This window comes from Staurois parvus, unplaced genomic scaffold, assembly GCF_062004578.1.
Source record: "Staurois parvus isolate SC_StPar_1 unplaced genomic scaffold, SC_StPar_1.0 ptg000195l, whole genome shotgun sequence".
NCBI classification, from domain to species: Eukaryota; Metazoa; Chordata; class Amphibia; order Anura; family Ranidae; genus Staurois; species Staurois parvus.
In genome coordinates, this window is record NW_028317991.1 from 2,164,478 (window position 1) to 2,189,022 (window position 24,545).

The 24,545-nt window shown below is 42.7% G+C and overlaps 1 protein-coding gene across 4 annotated transcripts in view; it reads left to right on the plus strand.

Moving 5' to 3' along the window:
• The window catches only part of LOC149461656 (beta-1,3-galactosyltransferase 5-like), an 80,479-nt gene extending 57,464 nt beyond the window's left edge, over positions 1 to 23,015 (plus strand). For 2 of the 4 annotated variants that reach the window (XM_089677888.1, XM_089677889.1), the window contains exons 2-3: positions 18,452 to 18,609; positions 21,657 to 23,015. In XM_089677888.1, the coding sequence (XP_089534014.1) occupies positions 18,452 to 18,609; positions 21,657 to 22,604 (1,106 nt within the window). In that variant the 3' untranslated portion in view covers positions 22,605 to 23,015. The remainder of the gene's footprint in view (positions 1 to 18,451; positions 18,610 to 21,656) is intronic. The other 2 variants (XM_089677891.1, XM_089677890.1) reach the window with 1 other exon arrangement.
• The last annotated feature ends 1,530 nt before the right edge of the window (positions 23,016 to 24,545 follow it).

Sequence of the window (24,545 nt, forward strand, 5' to 3'; positions counted from 1 at the left end):
GAATTTAACTCGCATCTGAAATCGCATCTAATAAATTTGAATGTCAGTGCATTAACATGTGCGGTTTGCTGCAGCGCAATTTCTAAAGTAGGTCCTGCACTACTTTTTCTGCAGTTTTGTTGCAATTTCACATACATAGAATAGAATGGAGATCGCACTGCAAATTGCAAGAAATCGTTGAAAATCTTCACAAGTAGCAATAAAGTCTTCAGAAATTGGACCTGAAATCACACTGAAGTTGCGCACAAATTGCGCAATTTTAAATCGCAGCAGTGTGACCGGTGACTAACATCCCATTCAGATTAGTGCGACTTGGCAAGCGATTTGCATGCCCCGAGACTTGAAAATCTAATGCCAAGTCGCACCCTATTGTCCGCAATTGGAGCGGTCATATCGGTGCGGTTCTGACTTGGTTGGAGCTGCACCGATTTCAAAAGTAGCACATGCACTACTTTTGTTGCGATTTGCATAGACATCTGATGTCTTGCAAATTGCAATTAAATCGGCAGGTCACCCGAGTTTGAAATCGTGCGACTTTACTGTAAGTCGCAAGATTTCAAAGTCGGGCTTAATGTGAATGGGGGGTTAGTCAGCTGTCACACCGGTGCGATTTCATGCTCATGTGACGCCATATTAGTATTAATGATGTCACACGTATCCCTGCCCCTTTCTTTACATGCAATTACAAGTCAGAGAATGCCCTGCCATAGCTCATTGGCCAAGAAATGACAGTTAACTTCTGGGTTTGGCCAAATCCAGCTCATTGTCACTAAGAAGCGGTGCTCTGGATAAAGTACAGCAGACAAATACACAGCAGCATGTTTCCCAAGTAAAACACACACAGCACACAGTTAACCCTTTGATTGCCCCAGATGTTAACCCCTTCCTGCCCAGTGCCATTAGTACAGTGTCAGGGCTTTTAATTAGCACTGATCACTGTATTAGTGTCACTGGGGATGTCAGTGGCAGTTAGTCAGCCCCCCCCCCCCCAGTGTCAGAATGCCCACCGCAGTCCCGCTATAAGTCACTGATCACCGCCATTACTAGTATAAAAAAAAACAGTATCTATACCGCCATTTGTAGACGCTAGAACTTTCATGTGAACCAATTAGGTTACACGTATTGGGATTTTTTTTAGAAAAAACATGGAGCAGAATACATTTTGGCCTAAATTGATGACGAAATTTGATTATTGAAATTTTTTCACTGGACACTTTTACCCCCTTCCTGTCCAGGCCAATTTTCAGCTTTCAGCGCTATCACACTTTGAATGACAATTGCGCAGTCATGCAACACTGTACCCTTATGAATTTTTTAGCATTTTTTGAGACAGATGCAGCTTTATTTTGGTGGTATTTATTCACCATTGGGATTTTTATTTTTTTTTGCTATATAAATGAAAAAGTCCAAAAATTTTGAAAAAAAGTGTTTTTCTTATAAAATTTTGCAAATATATAATCTTGTCACCATGGTGACACTGTACTACTTGTGGGGGGTTATGAAGCTTTTTTTTTTTTTTTTTTTACACTGATTGCTTTTACACCCATAAAGGCTGTAAAATCAATCATTTCTCCTCTCTAGCTGCATTCTTGCAGCCATTGAGAAATACTGTGTGAGCTGTGATTGGTCACAGCTTGTCACATGGTACAAGGCTGTTGTGATCATTCACAGATTTCACACGTAGTAAGCAATGATGTCAGAAGTGACATCTGGATTACTACTCTTCATGTGATCACTGATTGGCCAATCAGTGATCACATGATCTGGACCTCGCACAGAGGTCCCGTACAGCGATTGGTGTTCCACTGTGCCCAGAGGACACAGCGGGCACCGGATCACGGTGCTGCACGCTCCCAGGGAGCGCACACAAGCAGGGGGTGGGGAGGCTATTTATAAATGGCCACCCAACCCTGCACTGCCACCGTCCGGCCGTTTATATACAACGGCTGGACGGGAAGTGGTTCATAGCAAAAAGTCAAAAATATGTTTTGTTTTTTTTTCAAAATTGTCAGTCTGTTTATAGCACAAAAAATAAAAAGCACAGAGGCGATCAAATACCACCGAAAGAAAGCTCTATTCATGGGGGAAAATAAGGATGTAAATTTAATTTGAGTGCAGCGTTGCATGACTGCGCAATTGTCAGTTAAAGTAACGCAGCGCCGTATCGCAAAAAATGTCCTGGTCAGGAAGGAGGGTAAATCCTCTGGAGGGCAAGTGGGTAAAGTGTGAATGCGCCCTAAAGGATAATGTGTTGAAGTATAACGGAGAGCAGGATTTTGTTATATTCTGCTAGGCGAGGCACACTGCTCCCGGCATTTGACAGCTCATTCATAAAATGCAGGCTGTAATGTGTAACCTGAGTTGCCTTCCCAATGCAGCAAACAGAGCTCTGTGATTGGAGAGAACCAGTCATGTGGCAAGACTTATGGTGCTTGGTAAATGAGGTAAAGCTTCACTGTACAAAGAATACCCAATCACGTGCAAGGAAAATAAAAAAAAACAGCATTTTTGCTTGCGCATGATTGGATGATAGAAGTCAGCAGAGCTTCTGCTTATTTACTAAGCTCTGGAGCAACTGCACTTGCAAAGTGCACAGCCTATTTGCCTATAGTAAGTCGACCCCAGTGTTTCTTCTACAATAATCTGCCTGCTCACAATTTTATAAAGAACTTTAGTTAGACATTAAATATAAAATGGTCTTGTATGTGCGTAAGCGTCCTCTAACTGTACAAGTGTCCTGAGGATAGACTTCACTGTTGGCAAATCATTGTCCATAACGATCTTTCATGGAAATGATTTGCATGTAAATGAAGTTGATGGCATTCAGGACGTGAACTGTAGAGGAACAGGGGAGGGGGCGCTTGGACTGACAATGAATTCATTTTTAACAGGCTGCCCCCTGGTTCCTTGCCAAAGTCCATTAACGATGGTAACACAAAGGGTACGGCGACCAACGATAACGAGGAGAGCAAACAAAAAGAAAAAGAATCTTTTTTGTGTTTGTTATGGTTAGCTTTGAATGTAGGTGGTCAGTCCATGACTAGGAGCCAAAGGCTCTGAACGACCAAAATCTATTCTGCTGAACAATTATTTACTAGCAAAAGTGGAATCGCAGTCCTGTATGTCTGTCTATAGATGGTTAGAGCATGCCTAATATTTGCACGCACTGCTCTTGATTTTGCTTGCAATTATTAGAATGTTTCTAAAGTCGACCTTTTTTGTTTCATGCCCACTCCCTTCCTCCAACACAAATTGCTATAGTAAAATAAAAAATAAATCCTATGTGGAAATAAGTTAGTATACTTACTTTACCCTGGCTTCTATCTGCGGAGCCCAAGCAAGAATCACACCACCATTATTTCTTGAGAGATTCCAGGGAAACGCCTAATTTAGAAAATTAGGTTTGGTGGCATGGACCATTATTTCTCGAGAGATCCCAGGGAATCGCCTAATTATACAAAATTAGGTTTGGTGGCATGGACCAGTATTTCTCTAGAGATCCCAGGGAATCGCCTAATTTAGAAAATGAGGTTTGTTGGCATGGACCATTATTTCTCTAGAGATCCCAGGGAATCGCCGAATTTAGAAAATGAGGTTTCTTGGCATGGACCATTATTTCTTGAGAGATCCCAGGGAAGCGCCTAATTTACAAAATGAGGTTTGTTGGCATGGACCAGTATTTCTCTAGAGATCCCACGGAATCGCCTAATTTAGAAAATGAGGTTTGTTGGCATGGACCATTATTTCTTGAGAGATCCCAGGGAATCGCCAGATTTACAAAATTAGGTTTGTTGGCATGGACCATTATTTCTTGAGAGATTCCAGGGAATCGTCTAATTTACAAAATTAGGTTTGTTGGCATGGACCATTATTTCTTGAGAGATCCCAGGGAATCGCCTAATTTACAAAATGAGGTTTGTTGGCATGGACCGTTATTTCTTGAGAGATCCCAGGGAATCGCCAGATTTACAAAATGAGGTTTGTTGGCATGGACCATTATTTCTTGAGAGATCCCAGGGAATCGCCTAATTTACAAAATTAGGTTTGTTGGCATGGACCATTATTTCTTGAGAGATCCCAGGGAATCGCCTAATTTACAAAATGAGGTTTGTTGGCATGGACCATTATTTCTTGAGAGATCCCAGGGAATCGCCTGATTTACAAAATGAGGTTTGTTGGCATGGACCATTATTTCTTGAGAGATCCCAGGGAATCGCCTAATTTACAAAATGAGGTTTGTTGGCATGGACCATTATTTCTTGAGAGATCCCAGGGAATCGCCTAATTTACAAAATTAGGTTTGTTGGCATGGATCATTATTTCTTGAGAAATCCCAGAGAATCGCCTAATTTACAAAATTAGGTTTGTTGGCATGGACAATTATTTTTCAAGAGATCCCAGGGAATCGCCTGATTTACAAAATTAGGTTTGTTGGCATGAACCATTATTTCTTGAGAGATCCTAGGGAATCGCCTAATTTACAAAATTAGGTTTGTTGGCATGGACCATTATTTTTCAAGAGATCCCAGGGAATCGCCTAATTTACAAAATGAGGTTTGTTGGCATGGACCATTATTTCTCTAGAGGTCCCAGTGAATCGCCTAATTTACAAAATGAGGTTTGTTGGCATGGACCATTATTTCTCTAGAGATCCCAGGGAATCGCCTGATTTACAAAATTAGGTTTGTTGGCATGGACCATTATTTCTTGAGAGATCCAAGGGAATCGCCTAATTTACAAAATGAGGTTTGTTGGCATGGACCAGTATTTCTCTAGAGATCCCAGGGAATCGCCAAATTTAGAAAATTAGGTTTGTTGGCATGGACCATTATTTCTTGAGAGATCCAAATTAATCGCCTAATTTACAAAATGAGGTTTGTTGGCATGGACCAGTATTTCTCTAGAGATCCCAGGGAATCGCCAAATTTAGAAAATGAGGTTTGTTGGCATGGACCATTATTTCTTGAGAGATCCCAGGGAATCGCCTAATTTACAAAATTAGGTTTGTTGGCATGGATCATTATTTCTTGAGAGATCCCAGGGAATCGCCTAATTTACAAAATTAGGTTTGTTGGCATGGACCATTATTTCTCAAGAGATCCCAGGGAATCTCTTAATTTAGAAAATGAGGTTTGTTGGCATGGACCATTATTTCTCCAGAGATCCCAGGGAATCACCTAATTTAGAAAATGAGGTTTGTTGGCATGGACCATTATTTCTCTAGAGATCCCAGGGAATCGCCACTTTAGAAAATGAGGTTTGTTGGCATGGACCAATATTTCTCGAGAGATCCCCTGGAATCGCCTAATTTAGAAAATGAGGTTTGTTGGCATGGACCATTATTTCTTGAGAGATCCAAAGGAATCGCCTAATTTACAAAATGAGGTTTGTTGGCATGGACCAGTATTTCTCTAGAGATCCCAGGGAATCGCCAAATTTAGAAAATGAGGTTTGTTGGCATGGACCATTATTTCTTGAGAGATCCCAGGGAATCGCCTAATTTACAAAATTAGGTTTGTTGGCATGGATCATTATTTCTTGAGAGATCCCAGGGAATCGCCTAATTTACAAAATTAGGTTTGTTGGCATGGACCATTATTTCTCAAGAGATCCCAGGGAATCTCTTAATTTAGAAAATGAGGTTTGTTGGCATGGACCATCATTTCTCCAGAGATCCCAGGGAATCACCTAATTTAGAAAATGAGGTTTGTTGGCATGGACCATTATTTCTCTAGAGATCCCAGGGAATCGCCACTTTAGAAAATGAGGTTTGTTGGCATGGACCAATATTTCTCGAGAGATCCCCTGGAATCGCCTAATTTAGAAAATGAGGTTTGTTGGCATGGACCATTATTTCTCAAGAGATCCCAGGGAATTGCCTGATTTACAAAATTAGGTTTGTTGGCATGGACCATTATTTCTTGAGAGATCCCAGGGAATCACTTAATTTACAAAATGAGGTTTGTTGGCATGGACCATTATTTCTCAAGAGATCCCAGGGAATTGCCTGATTTACAAAATTAGGTTTGTTGGCATGGACCATTATTTCTTGAGAGATCCCAGGGAATCGCCTAATTTACAAAATGAGGTTTGTTGGCATGGACCAGTATTTCTCTAGAGATCCCAGGGAATCGCCAAATTTAGAAAATGAGGTTTGTTGGCATGGACCATTATTTCTTGAGAGATCCCAGGGAATCGCCTAATTTAAAAAATTAGGTTTGTTGGCATGGATCATTATTTCTTGAGAGATCCCAGGGAATCGCCTAATTTACAAAATTAGGTTTGTTGGCATGGACCATTATTTTTCAAGAGATCCCAGGGAATCGCCTGATTTACAAAATTAGGTTTGTTGGCATGGATCATTATTTCTTGAGAGATCCTAGGGAATCGCCTAATTTACAAAATTAGGTTTGTTGGCATGGACCATTATTTCTTGAGAGATCCCAGGGAATCGCCTAATTTACAAAATTAGGTTTGTTGGCATGGACCATTATTTCTCTAGAGATCCCAGGGAATCGCTTAATTTACAAAATTAGGTCTGTTGGCATGGACCATTATTTCTCTAGAGATCCCAGGGAATCGCCTAAATTACAAAATTAGGTTTGTTGGCATGGACCATTATTTCTTGAGAGACCCCAGGGAATTGCCTAATTTACAAAATTAGGTTTGTTGGCATGGACCAGTATTTCTCTAGAGATCCCAGGGAATTGCCTAATTTAGAAAATGAGGTTCGTTGGCATGGACCAGTATTTCTATAGAGATCCCAGGGAATCGCCTAATTTACAAAATTAGGTTTGTTGGCATGGACCATTATTTTTCAAGAGATCCCAGGGAATCGCCTAATTTACAAAATTAGGTTTGTTGGCATGGACCATTATTTCTTAAGAGATCCCAGGGAATCGCCTAATTTACAAAATTAGGTTTGTTGGTATGGACCATTATTTTTCAAGAGATCCCAGGGAATCGCCTAATTTACAAAATGAGGTTTGTTGGCATGGACCATTGTTTCTCAAGAGATCCCAGCGAATCGCCTAATTTACAAAATAAGGTTTGTTGGCATGTACCTGAATAGAAAACTGGTTACAGGGGCATGTCCAAAGAGTGGTGATACAAAACATGTCCCCAGAATAGACTGAAGTTGTAAGTGGGGCAACCCAGGGCTCTGTCCCGAGACCAATCCTGTTTAACTTGTTCATAAATGATAAAGAGTTTGGAATAAATAGCTCAAACTCAGTGTTTGCTGATCACCCAAAGATGAGCAGGGCAATAACTTCACAGCCAGATATAGAAATTTAGCAAGAAGATCTTGTGGGGGTACTCCTCTTGTGTATGCGCTGACTAACGTCCGGGACCAGGCAATGCTGCGTTTCTGTGATTCAACACTAGAGTGGAACACCAACTTAGAAGTGAACAAGAATTAAAGTATAAATAGTTGATAGCGCTGATCCTTGCCGAGCAGGCAGATAACAGGTCTGTGTCCGCAGTGTTTATGCAGAGAGGACATGGACATAGCCCTCTTTCCTGTATGGGTGGAGGGATGTATACAGACTGCCTGTCCGTTTACATTCAACTGTCATCTGCTCAGATCCGCTAGATGGATGGGTAACGAATCCCCCATCTGTCTGTTTTTAGCGGATCGGATGCAGGCGTTCGTAAATGGACATGTAAGTTTACATCCACTGCTGCAGAGAGGCCAATGGATGGTCTGATAGGGTCCGCCTGAAAAACAGACACATCCGTTTGGTCTGCTGGGTTACATAGTTACATAGTTAGTCTGGCTGAAAAAAGACAAAAGTCCATCCAGTTCAACCATTAAAAAAAAGTTTCAATCTGATACCCACAGTTGATCCAGAGGAAGGCAAAAGAACCCAGCAAAGCACAACACAATTTGCTCCTGCAGGGGGAAAAATTCCTTCCTGATCCTCCGAGAGACAATCAGATATTCCCTGGATCAAATTTACCTATAAATGTTAGTATCCAATTATATTCCGTGTATCCAAGAAAGAATCCAGGACTTTTTTTAAAGCAATCCACTGAGCTGGCCAGAACCAACTCTTGAGGGAGTCTATTCCACATTTTCACAGCTCTTACTGTGAAGAAACCTTTCCGTGTTTGGAGATTAAATTTATTTTCCTCCAGACGTAAAGAGTGCCCCCTTGTCCTCTGTGATGAGTTCACTGTATGAACCACTGATGTATTTATACATGGGGATCATATCCCCCTTATGTATTATACATGGAGATCATATCCCCCTTATGTATTTATACATGGAGATCATATCCCCCCTTATGTATTATACATGGAGATCATATCCCCCCTTATGTATTATACATGGAGATCATATCCCCCCCTTATGTATTATACATGGAGATCATATCCCCCCTTATGTATTATACATGGAGATCATATCCCCCCTTATGTATTATACATGGAGATCATATCCCCCCTTATGTATTATACATGGAGATCATATCCCCCCTTATGTATTATACATGGAGATCATATCCCCCTTATATATTATACATGGAGATCATATCCCCCCGTATGTATTATACATGGTGATCATATCCCCCCTTATGTATTATACATGGAGATCATATCCCCCCCTTATGTATTATACATGGAGATCATATCCCCCCCTTATGTATTATACATGGAGATCACATCCCCCCTTATGTATTAAACATGGAGATCATATCCCCCCTTATGTATTATACATGGAGATCATATCCCCCTTATGTATTATACATGGAGATCATATCCCCCCTTATGTATTATACATGGAGATCATATCCCCCCTTATGTATTATACACGGAGATAATATCCCCCCCTTATGTATTATACATGGAGATCATATCCCCCCTTATGTATTATACATGGAGATCATATCCCTCCCCCCCTAATGTATTATACATGGAGATCATATCCCCCCTTATGTATTATACATGGAGATCATATCCCCCTTATGTATTATACATGGTGATCATACCCCCCCTTATGTATTATACATGGAGATCATATCCCCCCTTATGTATTATACATGGAGATCATATCCCCCCCTTATGTATTATACATGGAGATCATATCCCCCCTTATGTATTATACATGGAGATCATATCCCCCTTATGTATTATACATGGAGATCATATCCCCCCTTATGTATTATACATGGAGATAATATCCCCCCCTTATGTATTATACATGGAGATCATATCCCCCCTTATGTATTATACATGGAGATCATATCCCCCCTTATGTATTATACATGGAGATCATATCCCCCCTTATGTATTATGCATGGAGATCATATCCCCCCTTATGTATTATACATGGAGATCATATTCCCCCTTATGTATTATACATGGAGATCATATCCCCCCCTATGTATTATACATGGAGATCATATCCCCCCTTATGTATTATACATGGAGATCATATCCCCCCTTATGTATTATACATGGAGATCATATCCCCCCTTATGTATTATACATGGAGATCATATCCCCCCTTATGTATTATACATGTTGATCATATCCCCCCTTAATCTCCTCTTCTCAAGAGAGAATAAATTCAGTTCCTCTAATCTTTCCTCATAGCTGAGCTCCTCCATGCCTCCGTGTTGAAGAGTACTTTAGCTGACAAGGCATCAGTGGGGGCAGGGGCGTATTTGCCGCGAGGCAAACAAGGCGTTTGCCTAGAGCGGCACTTTTTAGGGGGGCAGCGTGTTGCCGCGGCCCCCCCCTTCTAACGGAAGGGACACTAAGTACAGGGGCGGGCATGGGGCTGCTGTGTCTTACCTGGCTCTGGTCCCAGTCCCGCGACGATCCAGTCCAGGAAGCGCTGCTCCTTCATTCACTCCAGCCGCTCCCTCACTTGATGTTTGCACTGCCACTTGGCTCCGCCTCCTCACCGGTGATTGGGCGCAAGAACTGTAGCTCAGGAAAGGCACACAGGCGTCCAATCGAGCGCCCCCACGAACATCGAGTGAGGGAGCGGCCGGAGTGAATGAAGGAGGACAGCTGACCGCCCGGTAAGCGTGCCGTGCATATGGTGCTGCTGCAACCAGGTATGATGGCTGCAGCAGCACCTAGGCTGGAACAGGGGTCAGCAAGTTAAGTGTCATTGGTGTCAGTGGGAGGAATAGTGCCCCATCATTGGTGTCACTGATACTAATGATGGGGCATTATTCCTCCCACTGACACCAACGATGGGGCACTATTCCTCCCCCCACTGACACCAAGAATGGGGCACTATTCCTCCCTCCACTGACACTAACGATGGGGCACTATTCCTCCCCCCAATGACACCAACAATGGGGCACTATTCCTCCCCCCCACTAAAACCAACGATGGGGCACTATTCCACCGCCCACTGACACCAATGAGTCAGTGGGGGGTGCCCCATCATCGGTGTCAGTAGAAGGAATAGTGCCCCATCATTGGTGACAGTGGAAGGAATAGTGTCCCATCATTGGTGTCAGTGGGAGGAATAGTGCCCCATCATTGGTATCAGTGGGAGGAATAGTTCCCCATCATTGGTATCAGTGGGGGGAATAGTGCCCCATCATTGGTGTCAGTGTGAGGAATCGTGCCCCATCATTGGTGTCAGTGGAAGGAATAGTGTCCCATCATTGGTGTCAGTGTGATGAATAGTGCCCAATCATTGGTGTCAGTGGGAGGAATAGTGCCTCATCATTGGTGTCAGTGCGAGGAATAGTGCCCCATCATTGATGTCAGTGGGAGGAATAGTGCCTCATCATTGGTGTCAGTGCGAGGAATAGTGCCCAATCATTGGTGTCAGTGGGAGGAATAGTGCCTCATCATTGGTGTCAGTGCGAGGAATAGTGCCCCATCATTGGTATCAGTGGGAGAAATAGTGCCCCATCATTGGTGTCAGTGAGAGGAATAGTGCCCCATCATTGGTATCAGTGGGATGAATAGTGCCCCATCATTGGTATCAGTGGGATGAATAGTGCCCCTTCATTGGTATCAGTGGGATGAATAGTGTCCCATCATTGGTGTCAGTGGAAGGAATAGTGCCCCATCATTGGTGTCAGTGGAAGGAATAGTGCCCCATCATTGGTGTCATGCGAGGAATAGTATCCCATCATTGGTGTCAGTGCGAGGAATAGCAGGCCATCGTCAGTTCTAATAGAAAGCCTAAAGAGGAAGGGGTGGAGTTTGCAGATGAAAGGGTGGGACCCATTTAGATGCGGGGGGGGGGGGGCAATTTTAGTCTTGCCTAGGGCAGCACAAAACCGAAATACACCACAGAGTGGGGGTGTACACATGATGCATTTACGATGCTTTGCTTTGTGACTGCAGCAAGAATTATATCGCCATTTGCAGGCACTACTGCTCACCAAACACAACCTATTCAGATAAATGGGTCTGTGCTGCACCTTACCCACAACTGCATGCAATACACGTGGTTGTTGTGGGAGTGATGCTGCATTTAGGAGGTTGAATCAGCTGGTGGGGTGGCGACATATTACCTCCTCACCGCCTGTCAAACAGCTCTGAAGAGCAATCTGTGTGCAAATTACTGGAACCGATCCCCTGTATGGCTTTCTCTGCAGCAGATGAGAGCTGGATTTTTCTCCACTCCCTTCACTGGCTTTCAGCTGCTGTAGAAAGAGCCATACAGGGGATAGTTTCCAGTAATTGCCCCCCATCACCCTCTCTGTGCACCTGACTTTTCCCCCTGCTGCCCAGGCCCCCCACCGCCACAGTGCTTCCAGCTTCCCTCATAATTACCAGCCTCTAATTTTTCCCCGAATGAACACATGAGTGATTGGTACTGATCACTCACTGTGTTCATTCATAACTGAAGCATAGTAAACTTTGTTTTCTTTGGGGGGCCCTGTCAGGTTGGCTGTATGGGGCCTCATGGTTTCTAACAGCAGCCCTGCACATACCTTCCATACTTCTTGCACCGCGGTGTGTGTGCCTACATCAGGGGGGGGGGGCTACAAGCGCAGGGACAGCAGGGATTGGCTACATCAGATGGACTGTTCAGCACTCTGAATCCTCTCTCTCACTATCTCACTCGCAGGATTTGTGCGATATTGAGTGACAGGATCGGCACAGGCAGCCATAGACAGCACAGTCTGCTGTACAGCCGCTCCCGGCCAAGGAGTCCCGGCTGAGCACCGGGTGGAGGCGGAGCCGGCAACATTTGGAATTGATGACACAGGGAGGCTCAGGTTGAGCCCAGAGATGGCAGGTGGAACAGAAGATGTCACTGGTACCCGCTCAGCCTGAGCCCCACTGCTAGTCCTAAGCAGGGGTGGACTGACAACTCATGGGGCCCCCGGGCAATAGGGGATCATGGGGCCCCTGTGTCCTTGCCCAAACTCAAAAAAGCCTATGAAAAAGGTACCAGAGGCATGTCATGGGGCCCCCTATTGACCCGGGCCCTCGTGCAGTGCCTGAGTTTCCAAATGGTCAGTCCGCCCCTGGTCCTAAGTTGTGCAGACTGCAATTGCCATATTTCCTTGAACCTGACCTCAGCACGGCTGGCCAGCTGCATCCCCCTAGATCAGGGGTGTCAAACTGGCGGCCCTCCAGCTGTTGTGAAACTACAAGTCCCATCATGCCTCTGCCTTTGGCAGTCATGCTTGTAACTGTCAATCTTGCAATGCCTCATGGGACTTGTAGTTTGGCAACAGCTGGAGGGCCGGCAGTTTGACACCCATGCCGTAAATCATTGGAGCGACAGAGCCAGCCCTGAGGGGACCCCATGTGCACCTGGGGCCTCTGGGAAGCGCCCAGGGGTGCCCGTTTGGTAAAATGGCCTTACCTGTACCTGCGGCTGGGTCTGTGAGGTGTCTGCACCATGGGTTTGGTCCAGATTGCTCCAGGGGCACTGATCGCTAAGGATGGAGTCAGAGCATGACCCCCTTGATACCAGAAGACTTGTCACCCTGTACTGTACAGGGTGAGTTTACTGTTGTGGGTTCAGTAATATGTAAAACCGCAAAACAAACATTTATTACATCGCACCTTACTAATTCTTCGATGTGATGGCTGCATTAGTTTTCTTTTTAAGGCTTTCTTTCCTTTATTTTCATCCGGTGATTCAGCCACTGGGACTGTTGTTTTTTAAACAGAACAAGCTTCCCTGCAAATATATCACTTAAGAGTGTTGAGACAACCCATTGAGCACTAACAGGAGTGCTTACAATGATCAGCTTTTATTTATTCATGTAAAACTTTTAGGCCTCTTTCAAGCGGCTGTTCTGCCGCCTGTAAATGCATTTTTTTTAATTTTGAAATTCCAACACTCCTGGCACAGAGATCACCCACATTTGTACATTGCGTTTATCTGCGATTACGCGCATTTACATGCGGCTGCGTTTAGCTGTGGTAGTAAATCAGAGTAAATGTCCACATGATATGTCTTATCAAGAGATAAGAGGGGAACACTGGAAGAAGGGGAGGATCAGGGAAGTCAGGATCAAACAGCCTTTTTACACAATGCAGAGGATTAACCCCTTAGGTCCCACAGTGAGTATAACAAGCATGCTTTACTGCATATACAGACTGATTGTACTGTTGTGGGTTTAGTAACACTTTAAAGCACTCTGGCAGCTCTCCACTGATGTATGAACTCGAGCAGGGGAGTACTGACCATTTGGAAACTCGGGCACTGCCCGTGGGCCCGGGGTCAGTAGGGGGCCCCATGAGATGCCCCTGGTACCTTTTTCATAGGCCTTTTTGAGTTTGGGCAAGGACAGAGGGGCCCCATGATCCCCTATTGCCCGGGGGCCCCATGAGTTGTCAGTCCACCCTAGAACTCGACCTTAAGACCCCGGTCACATCCGGTGTGACTTGGCATGCGATTTGCAAGCCCTGCGACTTGCAAATCGCATGCCAAGTCATACCCTATTGTCCGCAATTGGAGCGGTCATATCGGTGCGGTTCTGACTTGGTCCACACTGATTTCTAAAGTAGTACATGAACTACTTTTGGTGCTATTTGCATAGACATCTGTCTCAGATGTCTTGCAAATCGCACCTGAAATCGGCACGTCCCCTAACCTTGAAATCATGCGACTTTACTGTAAGTCGCACGATTTCAAAGTCGACTTGATGTGACGGGGATGTAAACTATGTATTCTGCTCTGACATGAGTGCACTCGTTCTTGAAGTATCTGTGGTGCCCAGTGGAAAATGTTCCTCTTGCTCGGTGCTACAGAGAAATGCAGCTCTCCGCAGGGGTGTAAAGCGTCTTCTCGCAAGCACAGCATTCTATATGTGTCTATATTTCCTAGTCATAATTTACATTACCCATCAAATCTAAATTAAAATCTAAATGCCTAAGCACAATTTTGCAACGTTGACATATGTTAGTAAAACCGTCCATATCATCACAACTACTTTGTACATCCAGGTGAAGTATTTCATAAATATATCTATCATCATATATAAAGTGACCAAAAAATAAATAAATTATTTTTGGACACTAATAGATATATTTATATATTGTTTTTGGACACTATATTTATTTTACACACTATATGGATTTTGGATATTTTATTTATTTATTTATGTTTTGGTCACTTTATATATGGTGATAGATATATTTATATAATTTATTAGTAGCGCATACCCTTATGATATAATTGTTCACTTTTGCCAAATTAATTTTTTTGGTGGGAATTGCGGCTGACACATAGTTTGTTGTTAAAAGTGGCGCTTTTTTCCTTTTATTATTTTATCCAGGTGAATTATACCTTGTTTTTTTCAGGACAAATTGGGCTTTCATTTGGTGGTAAATGGTAATGGATATCTCCTGATTTTTTTATTATCAAAGGAAAACTGTCACAAAATAGTAAAAAAAAATCTTTTTTTTCATTTAGCTGTGTTTTTCTTGTTACTACCATAGCCTAACACCCAGGGGCGAACTGACCATTTGGAAACTTGGGCACTACCCGAGGGCCCAGAGTCAGTAGGGGGCCCCATGATATGCCCCTGGTACCTTTTTCATAGGCTTTTTTGAGTTTGGGCAAGGACACAGGGGCCCCATGATCCCCTATTGCCCGGGGGCCCCATGAGTTGTCAGTCCGCCCCTGCTACCGCCCACCAAAAAACAACCCGAAATAAATTCTCCAGCTCTTGACGATCGCAGCAATACCATATATGTGTATTTTATTTGTTGTTTGTACCCGTAGTACAGCCCAGAAACAATAGTGTGCATTTTGTTTTTGTCTTTTTTTTTTACCTAAAACACACTAAAAATTGACACTAACTGACACTGATACCAATTTTGTTTGGAAAAAAAAAAATCCTGACCTTTGACCCTGACCTTGACCCAAACACTAACCCTGGCACTGAACTAGATCAAACCTTGACCTAGGTATTTTTTCTTTATTTTTTGTATTTATTTTGTAATATTTTTCTTTATCTTTTTTTTTTTTTTTACAAACATTTTTTTCCTTCTATGTACAATATATCTCTCTCCTCCATTCATAGAGAGAGAAAAAAACAAGGGGGCGGGGCCAATCAGAGGCTATCACAGCAATCTTGTAACCCGGAATCGGGTGTCCTGGGTCCCGATCATTAGAACGGGACCCGGTGCTCTCAGTGACACTGCAGTCTTTTTGCGGGGGGGGGCGCTGTGCGGCACGCTCCCAGCGCAAAGACAGGTATGCATATATGCGTCCCCACGGAAAATAGTCCAGTTCTGTGAGGCCAGATATTTGTGTTACATCCGTGTCAAGGGGTTAAACTGCATGCCAAGCCGAAAACTTGTTTTCTTGTTTTGAATAGAGTGGGGAAAAATTAGAACTTTTATCAGGATTTTACTGCATTCTGGGGCTATGTTAGGAGATTTACTCTCAATTCCCGTTCTGATTAAAGCAGTTACGATCACTAATTAAACATCAGAATACAAAATCATTATTGATGCTTATGTAGAGAAGTGCAGAAGCATTGTCAGTGCAGCTCCCCTGGTTCCCCTTTAGGTGTCACTGTCTAATAGTGCGAGACACCTCTACCTTTTATGCAGCAGCCCTTGATTAGTTTATCCCGCCCCCGAGGTGTCGGGCATTATCCCTTATAGTCATTAAAGCAGAGCTAAACTCACTCAAACAACTATTGCTTATTTTGTCCCTACCCCCCTCCCTTTTACACAAATGCTAACAAAACGTACAGGCGTACCTCGGTTTACGAATTTAATGCGTTTTCATATTGTGAAAAATTTGTAAACCGAAAAGAGGTTTTGCATAGGAATGCATTGAAAACCAATTAATCCGTTCCAGAGGTCAGGAAAAAGTTAAAAAAAAAAGAGTCTTTTATCTGTTCAAAACTCTTTCTAAAGTGCACTTTAAAAGCATAAATACTGTACAGGGACATGATTAAAAATTAATTTGGAAATGCATTGAAAACCAATTAATCCGTTCCGGAGGTCAGAAAAAAGTAAAAAAAAGTTTTATCTGTTCAAAACTCTTTATAAAGTGCACTTTAACCTCTCTAGCGGTATTCCCGAGTGTAGCTCGGGGTAAAGTTTCAGTACCAAAAGCGGTAACCCCGAGCTACACTCGGGCTTATCATGCGGCATTGCTCTGGGATTCCTTACAGCGCTTACCTTGTCCTTCGCTCCCGCGATGCGTACCTGCAGCGTCCCCGGCCATCTCCTCCGGCTGATGCCGGCATCCTGCTTCCGTGTTCCGGTCCCTGTGACGTCTTGACGTACGGGTGCCGGAACCGGCGGCAAATTTGAAAATTTAAAAAAAATGACATTTTTTTAAAAATGATTATTTCATAGCAAAACATTCCTGTATCAAAGCATTTCACATATATTTTGTCCCGAGTGCTTTGTCCTGTGCCCTGCCTACATTTTGTCTGTTCTTTCTGCCTGGAAACTGAGAAACGTCCATGGCATCCAAAAAGGGTCCCTTTAGGTCCAAAGCGGTTTTAGACCGGCTAGAGAACAGCGATAGTAAATCAGAACCACTTGCAGAATTGAGTGATAATGATTCGTGGGGGAAATTCATCATCAGACACTGAAAACGATTTTGCGACTTTGCTCAGTGATGTGCCAACTTGGCGCTATATTTCAAATTTCAGGGTTTTTGGTTTGATTATATTATTGAATTAAATTTATTATTATATTATTATTTTTTATGAGTATTTATTAAGTAAGTAATTACTAAGAATTGCAGGCCTACAATACATAACACCAAATTTCCATGCAAAAAAAGGGTACCGCTTTTGGTACAAAATTCCTGACATAATCATACCGCCAGGGAGGTTAAAAGCATAAAGGGATATGATTAAAAAAAAATTTGTAAAGGCATTGAAAACCAAGTAATCTGTTCGTATTGCAAGAAAATTTGTAAACCGAGGGATTATTTTCAATGGATTTTCATTCGTATACCAAAAATTACGTTAATCAAGACATTTGTAAACCGAGGTACGCCTGTATTTTGATTTTTTTTAGTGCCCAATGATACCGGTGCGATTTGCGAATTGGAATCGCATCTAATGAATGTGAATGTCAGTGTCTTATCATTTGTGATTTGCCGCAGCTCAATTTCTAAAGTACGTCATGCATTCGTTTTTCAGCAGTTTTGTTGCGATTTCACATACATAGAATATAATGGAAATTGCACTGCAAATTGCAAGAAATTGTTGGAAATCTTCATAAGTAGCAATAAAGTCTTCAGAAATCACACTGAAATTGCACATAAATCGTACAATTTTAAATTGCAATGGTGTGACCAGTGACTTATTTGCTTTTTGTGCTGCAAGGCAGATCAGCATAGGCTGGGCTTATTGCCTCCTGGTCAGGGGCAGACTGACAACTCATGGGGCCCCCGGGCAATAGGGGATCATGGGGCCCCTGTGTCCTTGCCCAAACCCAAAAAAGCCTATGAAAAAGGTACCAGGGGCATCTTATGGGGCCCCCTACTGACCCCAGGCCCTCGGGCAGTGCCCGAGTTTCCAAATGGTCAGTCCGCCCCTGCTGGAGGGTATATTGCTGGAAGACAGCAGAGTTTAGACTTCCCACCAACTGGAGAGGAAGGTGTTCAGTGCTGGACACTCCATGTTCCTGGTCCTTTAGCCTCCTTATTCTTTTTTGGGTTTAGATAAGCTTTAGGCATAAACCTATAAAAATCATACTTATATTTTTAATATTTGAAGCTGAATCTTTACACTTTAAGGGCTCATTTACACTTGCTTCAAAATGTGGCATTGGACACGCTTTTTATAGACCACTCTGAATGCCAATCAAAGCACCTGCCACTAAATAAAATGGTAAGCTTGCTGTCCTGTTTATACATTGCATTTGTTTTGCTTTGCTTCAAAAATTATACCCCATGATGCTATTTTGGTGCTCCAAATTGTCTCCAAAGCCTCCATAGAAGTCTAAGATAAAGCTGACTAACAGCACCTGCAGCTTTTGAGGGGCTTTTATTCAGAGTTAGCTTTGCTTTGCTTTGCAGGTATTGCAGGTATGAGATATCCCAGGATGCACTGGGAAACCATCAAGCAAACCGCAAAGATGTCAGCAGCAGTCATTTCCAATGCATATGTGTATATATATTGCAAAAGTGTTTGGTTCAGTCATCACATCTGGTGTGCAGCATGGAGCAGCAGAAAGGTGAGTGGGGTCTGAAGTGGAGCAACTAACATATGGCACACATGGAGTTCAACATGGGAATGCTATAGTAGAAGGTGAAAGGGAACCAGAGAGAGAGAGGACTGAGCGGCAGAGAATCAGCAGAGCTGGGGGACTGAAGCAGGGCAAACCAGCAATGTCACACGTGGTGTGTAGCGTGGGAGCAATATAGTGGGAGGTGAGCGGGGCCTGGAGAGAGGAGGATCAGTAAACCAGAGGATCAGCAGAGCTGGGGGACTGAAGCAGGAGAAACCAGCGATGTCACATGTGGTGCATAGTGTGGGAGCAATATTGCAGGAGGTGAGCGGGGCCTGGAGAGAGGAGGATCAGTAAACCAGGAACAGCAGAGCTGGGGGATACTACTGAGTGGGAAATCAGCAAAGCTGGTGGTATTACTGAGTGGGGCATCAGCAGAGCTGGGGGTACTACTGAGCAGGGGATCCACTGAATGAGAATACTAATAAGCTGGGAATCTGCTGAACAGAGGTACTAATGAGCTGGGGATCTGCTGAGAGGTGGTACTACTGAGCTGGGGTTCTACTGGGCCCCTTTAAAGCAAATAGAAAATCAACACACACAGGGCATTTGCAAAGCTTCATTAAAGCTTCAAAATAGCCTCACGAAACATCAAAAAAGCATTTTGAAGTTGTAGGCGCTGTAGCCTCCCTGGTGGTATTCCCGAGTGTAGCTCGGGGTAAAGTTTCAGTGCCACAAGCGTTAACCCTGAGGTACACTCGGGAATACCATTCGGTGCTGCTCCGCGAATACTCGGTCACTTACCTTGTCCTGCGCTCCCGCGATGTCCCTCCTGCAGTGTCCCCGGCAATGTAATCTGGCAGATGCTGGCATCTCTCATCTGGGTTCCGTCCTCTGTGAGCGTCGGGCCGTACGGGGGACGGAACGGCGGGAAATTTGAAAATGACAAAAAGTGACATTCACAAAAATCACTAAAATCACATAGTAAAACATTACTGTATCAAACCATTCCACATACATTTTGTCCCGAGTGCTTTGTCCTGTGCCCTGCCTGCATTTTGTCTGTTCTTTCTGCCTGGAAACTGAGAAATGTCCATGGCGTCCAAAAAGCGTCCCTTTACGTCAAAATCGGTTTTAGACCGGCTAGAGAACAGCGATAGTAAATCAGAACCACTTGCAGAATTGAGTGATAATGATTCGTGGGGGAAATTCCTCATCAGACACTGAAAGCGATTTTGCGACTTTGCTCAGTGATGTGCGAACTTGGCGCTATATTTCAAATTTCAGTGTTTTTGGTTTGATTATATTATTGAGTTAAATTTATTATTATATTATTATTTTTTATGATTATTTATTAACCGTTTCAATACCGTGCAATTTTACACCTTCCTGCCCAGGCCATTTTTCAGGTTTCAGCGCTCTCACACTTTGAATGACAATTGCGCAGTCATACAACATTGTACCCAAACTAAAATTTTATCATTTTCTTCACACAACTAGAGCTTTCTTTTGGTGGTATTTAATCACCGCTGGGGTTTTTATTTTTTGCTAAATTAACAAAAAAAGACCAAAAATTTTGAAAAAAAAACACATTTTTCTTTGTTTCTGTTATAAAAGTTTACAAATAAATAATTGTTCTTCATAAATTTAGGACGAGATGTATTCTGCTACATGTCTTTGGTGAAAATAACCCAAATTAGGATGTATTATTTAGTTTGTAGGAAAGTTATAGAGTTCACAAACTATGGTATAGATCTGAATATTGATCAATCCTGAAGTACTGACAGCCAATCTAATTTCTTGAGGTCCAAGAATGTCAGAATAGTACAGATATCCCCAAATGACCCCTTTTTGCTGAGTAGACAGTCGGACGTACTTCATAAGAGGCATGGCGAGTTTTTTGAAGTTGTATTTTTTTGTCATAATTTTTCCGAAAATGAAAAAATGAAAAATATTATTTTCACTATTTTTTTTTTTACATACTGTCACCAGTGCAGTACAGCGTCATCATATAACTGGCATGGCGGTGAACAGGGACACTGACTGGTGACAGTATGAAAAAAAAAAAAAATTATATTTTTTTTTAATTTTTTTTTATTTTTTTATTATATTTAATTTTTTATTACATTTTTTTTTATTTTTTTAAAGATTTTTTTTCATATTTTACTATGACCAAAATAGTACAATGTTACCATAGTAACATTGTACTACTTTGGGGAAGTGATCAGTATTTTTTTTTTTTTTTTTTTTTACACAATTTGCTTATAGCAAAGAATTACTTTGCTATAAGCAAGCATTTAGCTGAATGAAATCGATTCATTCAGCTTTTTTTTTTTTTTTTTTTTTTTGTGCTTAGCTGTGATTTGGTCACAGCTAATCACATGACATGTGCATGTGATTAGCTATGACCATTCACAGCTAGGCACTAGTATACAATGGATGGCATCATGAATGAAGCCATCCATTGTATACAACTGTCATGTGACCTGCTGTGATTGGTCGCGGCAGGTCACATGGTACCGGCAACGGGAGCCGGTACTCGGATCTGTCATCGGCCGTGTCCGAGGTGCACGGGCGGTGACAGATCCCGCTGCTGCGCCGCTCTGCAATAGCGCAAACGGCGCATGTGCGGGAGCACGCCAAATGGCGTGGACCCGGAAAGCTGCAGCGCTTTTCAAGCCGCCAAACGGCTATTGGCCGGGCGGCTAATGGTTAAATTATAATTTATGATTTCGTGTTTCAAGTTTTATCATACCCGGGATGTTTACTAGACTCTTGTTCGGACATATTTCAGTGAGTTATTCCTAAAAATTACAGGCCTACAATAATATAATATAAAACGCCAAATTTCCATGCAAAATAATGGTACCGCTTTCAGCACCAAAAATCTGAAATAATCATACCTCCAGGGAGGTTAATGTGTGTTAATGTCTAGGCAAGTGTAAATGAACCCTATGTGTATTGGATTCTATTTTTATTTATACACTATATTAATTATTTTTTATTGTATAATTAATCTTGTTATTGACACCACTTTCCATTTTTTTTTCCAGATGCCTCGGAAAAAAGCGGTTTTTGTGGCACTCCTGTTTTTTCCTTGTTTGGGTATGTTTGGGTTCTTCGTCACGATCTATGATCCTGACTTTTGCCCTTATTGCTTCCAAAAACCAGAAAATTTTTTTTCCATTAAAACCGACTATAAAAGGAACCTCTTCATGAAGGTGCCTGAGTCAAACTGCAAACAAAACCCTCCGTTTTTGGTGCTCCTGGTGACTACAGCACACAACCAGATAGCGGCACGTATGGCCATCCGCAAAACATGGGGGAAAGAGCAACTCATCCAGGGAAAGCGAGTGGTGACCTTCTTTCTTCTTGGCATGAACTACGGTAAACCCGACAGCTTAGCCGAAGAGTTTAACACCTACAAAGATATCATTCAAAAAGATTTTATAGACACTTATTACAACTTGACCATAAAAACTTTATTGGGTTTAGATTGGATTGTGAATCACTGCCCTCAGACACAGTACATCATGAAAACGGATACAGACATGTTTGTCAATACGAATTACCTTGTTGAACTTCTCTTGCGTAAAAATCAGACTTCAAATCTTTTCACGGGGATCCTAAAGCCAGATGATTCCCCTATTCGTAGTATCTTTAGCAAGTGGTACATAAGTAGAAGGGAGTATGGTGGTGATAAATACCCCCCATTTTGCTCGGGTACAGGCTACGTGCTCTCGGTAGATGTTGCCCAAAAGATTTTCAACATCTCATCATCTGTACCATTTTTTAAACTTGAGGATGTGTACATAGGAATGTGTCTAGAGAAGTTGAAGATCTCATTGCAGGAACTGCACACTCAGCCTACATTTTTTGCTTCTAAACCATCATTCTCCGTGTGCACTTATCGGAACCTTGTGACATCTCATGAAGTCCAGCCGCAGGAAATTGTCCTCTACTGGGAATTATTACACAAAGCACAAGAGGAACAATGTTGAGGAACCTACAGTGATGTTTCCAGACATTCCATACTTGAAATGTTTTGCTGAAAAACTGAGAAATCTTTCCATTTAAATAGGTGGACAGTTGAAGGATTTACATACAGCAGCTCATGAACTTTGACCTTAGGGTCAAGGGTAGTGTGAAACTTTGACCCATTGTTTAATATAAGCTGTCAAGAGACAGACCTATTGTTATGGAAGATAATGGAAAAGGGTTCCAGTTCAGTTTGGTGAATATCTACGGCAATGCTTCCCATAAAAGCCAGTCTTAGTTAACCTACAGTAGCTGGGTTTAGGTTGGACCTCAGACAGTCCTCAATCTTTTACTGCCTAGGGAACATTTAAAGCCATTTAGAGTTGCCTATGTTAAAAAAAACTGCCTTTCTATAAACATATTTTTGCACTATCCATTGTTTCAGACTGTCTGTTCTTTACAATAACAGAGCAAGTGATGGAGGAGACTATCCCGTGGCTTACAAGTGATTCAAGTTTATGCTTCCGCCACGTATAGACTACAAATCCCAAGCCTCCTTGCACTTTATGCAAATTTGGTGCATGTTATTAGAAACAGGGGCGGACTGACCATTTGGAAACTCGGGCACTGCCCGAGGGCCCGGGGTCAGTAGGGGGCCCCATGAGATGCCCCTGGTACCTTTTTCATAGGCTTTTTTAAGTTTGGGCAAGGACACAGGGGCCCCATCATCCCCTATTGCCCGGGGGCCCCATGAGTTGTCAGTCCGCCCCTGATTGGAAACCAACCATAGCACCAGGGAGCTTGGAATACGGTGTGCAGAGCCAGCTTGAGCAGAACAAATGTTGAAGCCTGTGGCTAGTGGACATGCTAATAGCTTGTCCATCAGAGGAGACATCAGTATTGTTCATGCCTCCTCCTAAGCGTTAGCATGTTGTGCTGTAGTCACAGCTCATGTAAAGGCAACATTGCTGTTTCTTAAGAGGCAACCTAGCATTGTTACCCTCTAACAGGAAATTACATACAACAGAAAGCTCTGGCAGGATCAACAGGTATTTGGTAGGATATGTGGGGGAATAACAAAATTATCATACACATACAGGGTAATTTCTTTGTGCTCAGCAATGTATCGATTTTTAATTTGTACCCATAGTTCAACTTTAATTTCTGGCCAACCTACTTCACTTGGGTCTGTGAAAATTAAAAGTCAGCAGCTATAAATACTGCAGCTGCTGATTTTTGAGAAATCTTTAGCAGTTTATGGAGTCCAGGACTTCCCAGTAGTCTTCTCAGGGCTTCAGATCCTTCTACACTGCCATCTTGGCTTTAGAAGATGGTTATGGCTTCCTTTTGACTTGAATGCACAATCTCAGCGCTCACATTCCTGCATTTAAAGATGGCTGTATGTGTAAGCAGGTGCTGTAGAACAGTCAGAGGAGAAGAATGCCACCAGCACACCATAGATCTCCGATGTGGGTCCAAAGCTTTATTAAGCGATCACATTGTTACAGCAAGAGCAATGTTTCGGAGGCTTGCAGGACCCCTTCACCAGGCGTGTGACATTGGTGATCCACGGTGTGCTGGTGAAATTTTTCTCCTCTTCCTTTTGAATTGGTCTCCTTGGTGCAAGAATGTTGACTGCCATGAACTTGATCTTGTAGCCTCCCCGGGTGAGTGACTTTATATCAAGGAGGTTGCGGTGGTGGGAAGGATGTGCCAAGGAGAGGAACGAGGAAGTGGGAGCGGTTACCATGAAGAAGCGTACTTGCCCCTGCCCTTTTGGTGGGTGGAGAACATCAATGTTACAATGTATCAATGTCCCTAAAATATGGACAATGCAACAAAATATATTCCCAGTGTTTCCCAACGGAATACACTGTAAAATGGTTATATTAATTTGCCAAAATACCAAAATGATATAAATAAAAACGCAATTTTATTAATACATTATGTACAATAAAAGCCAT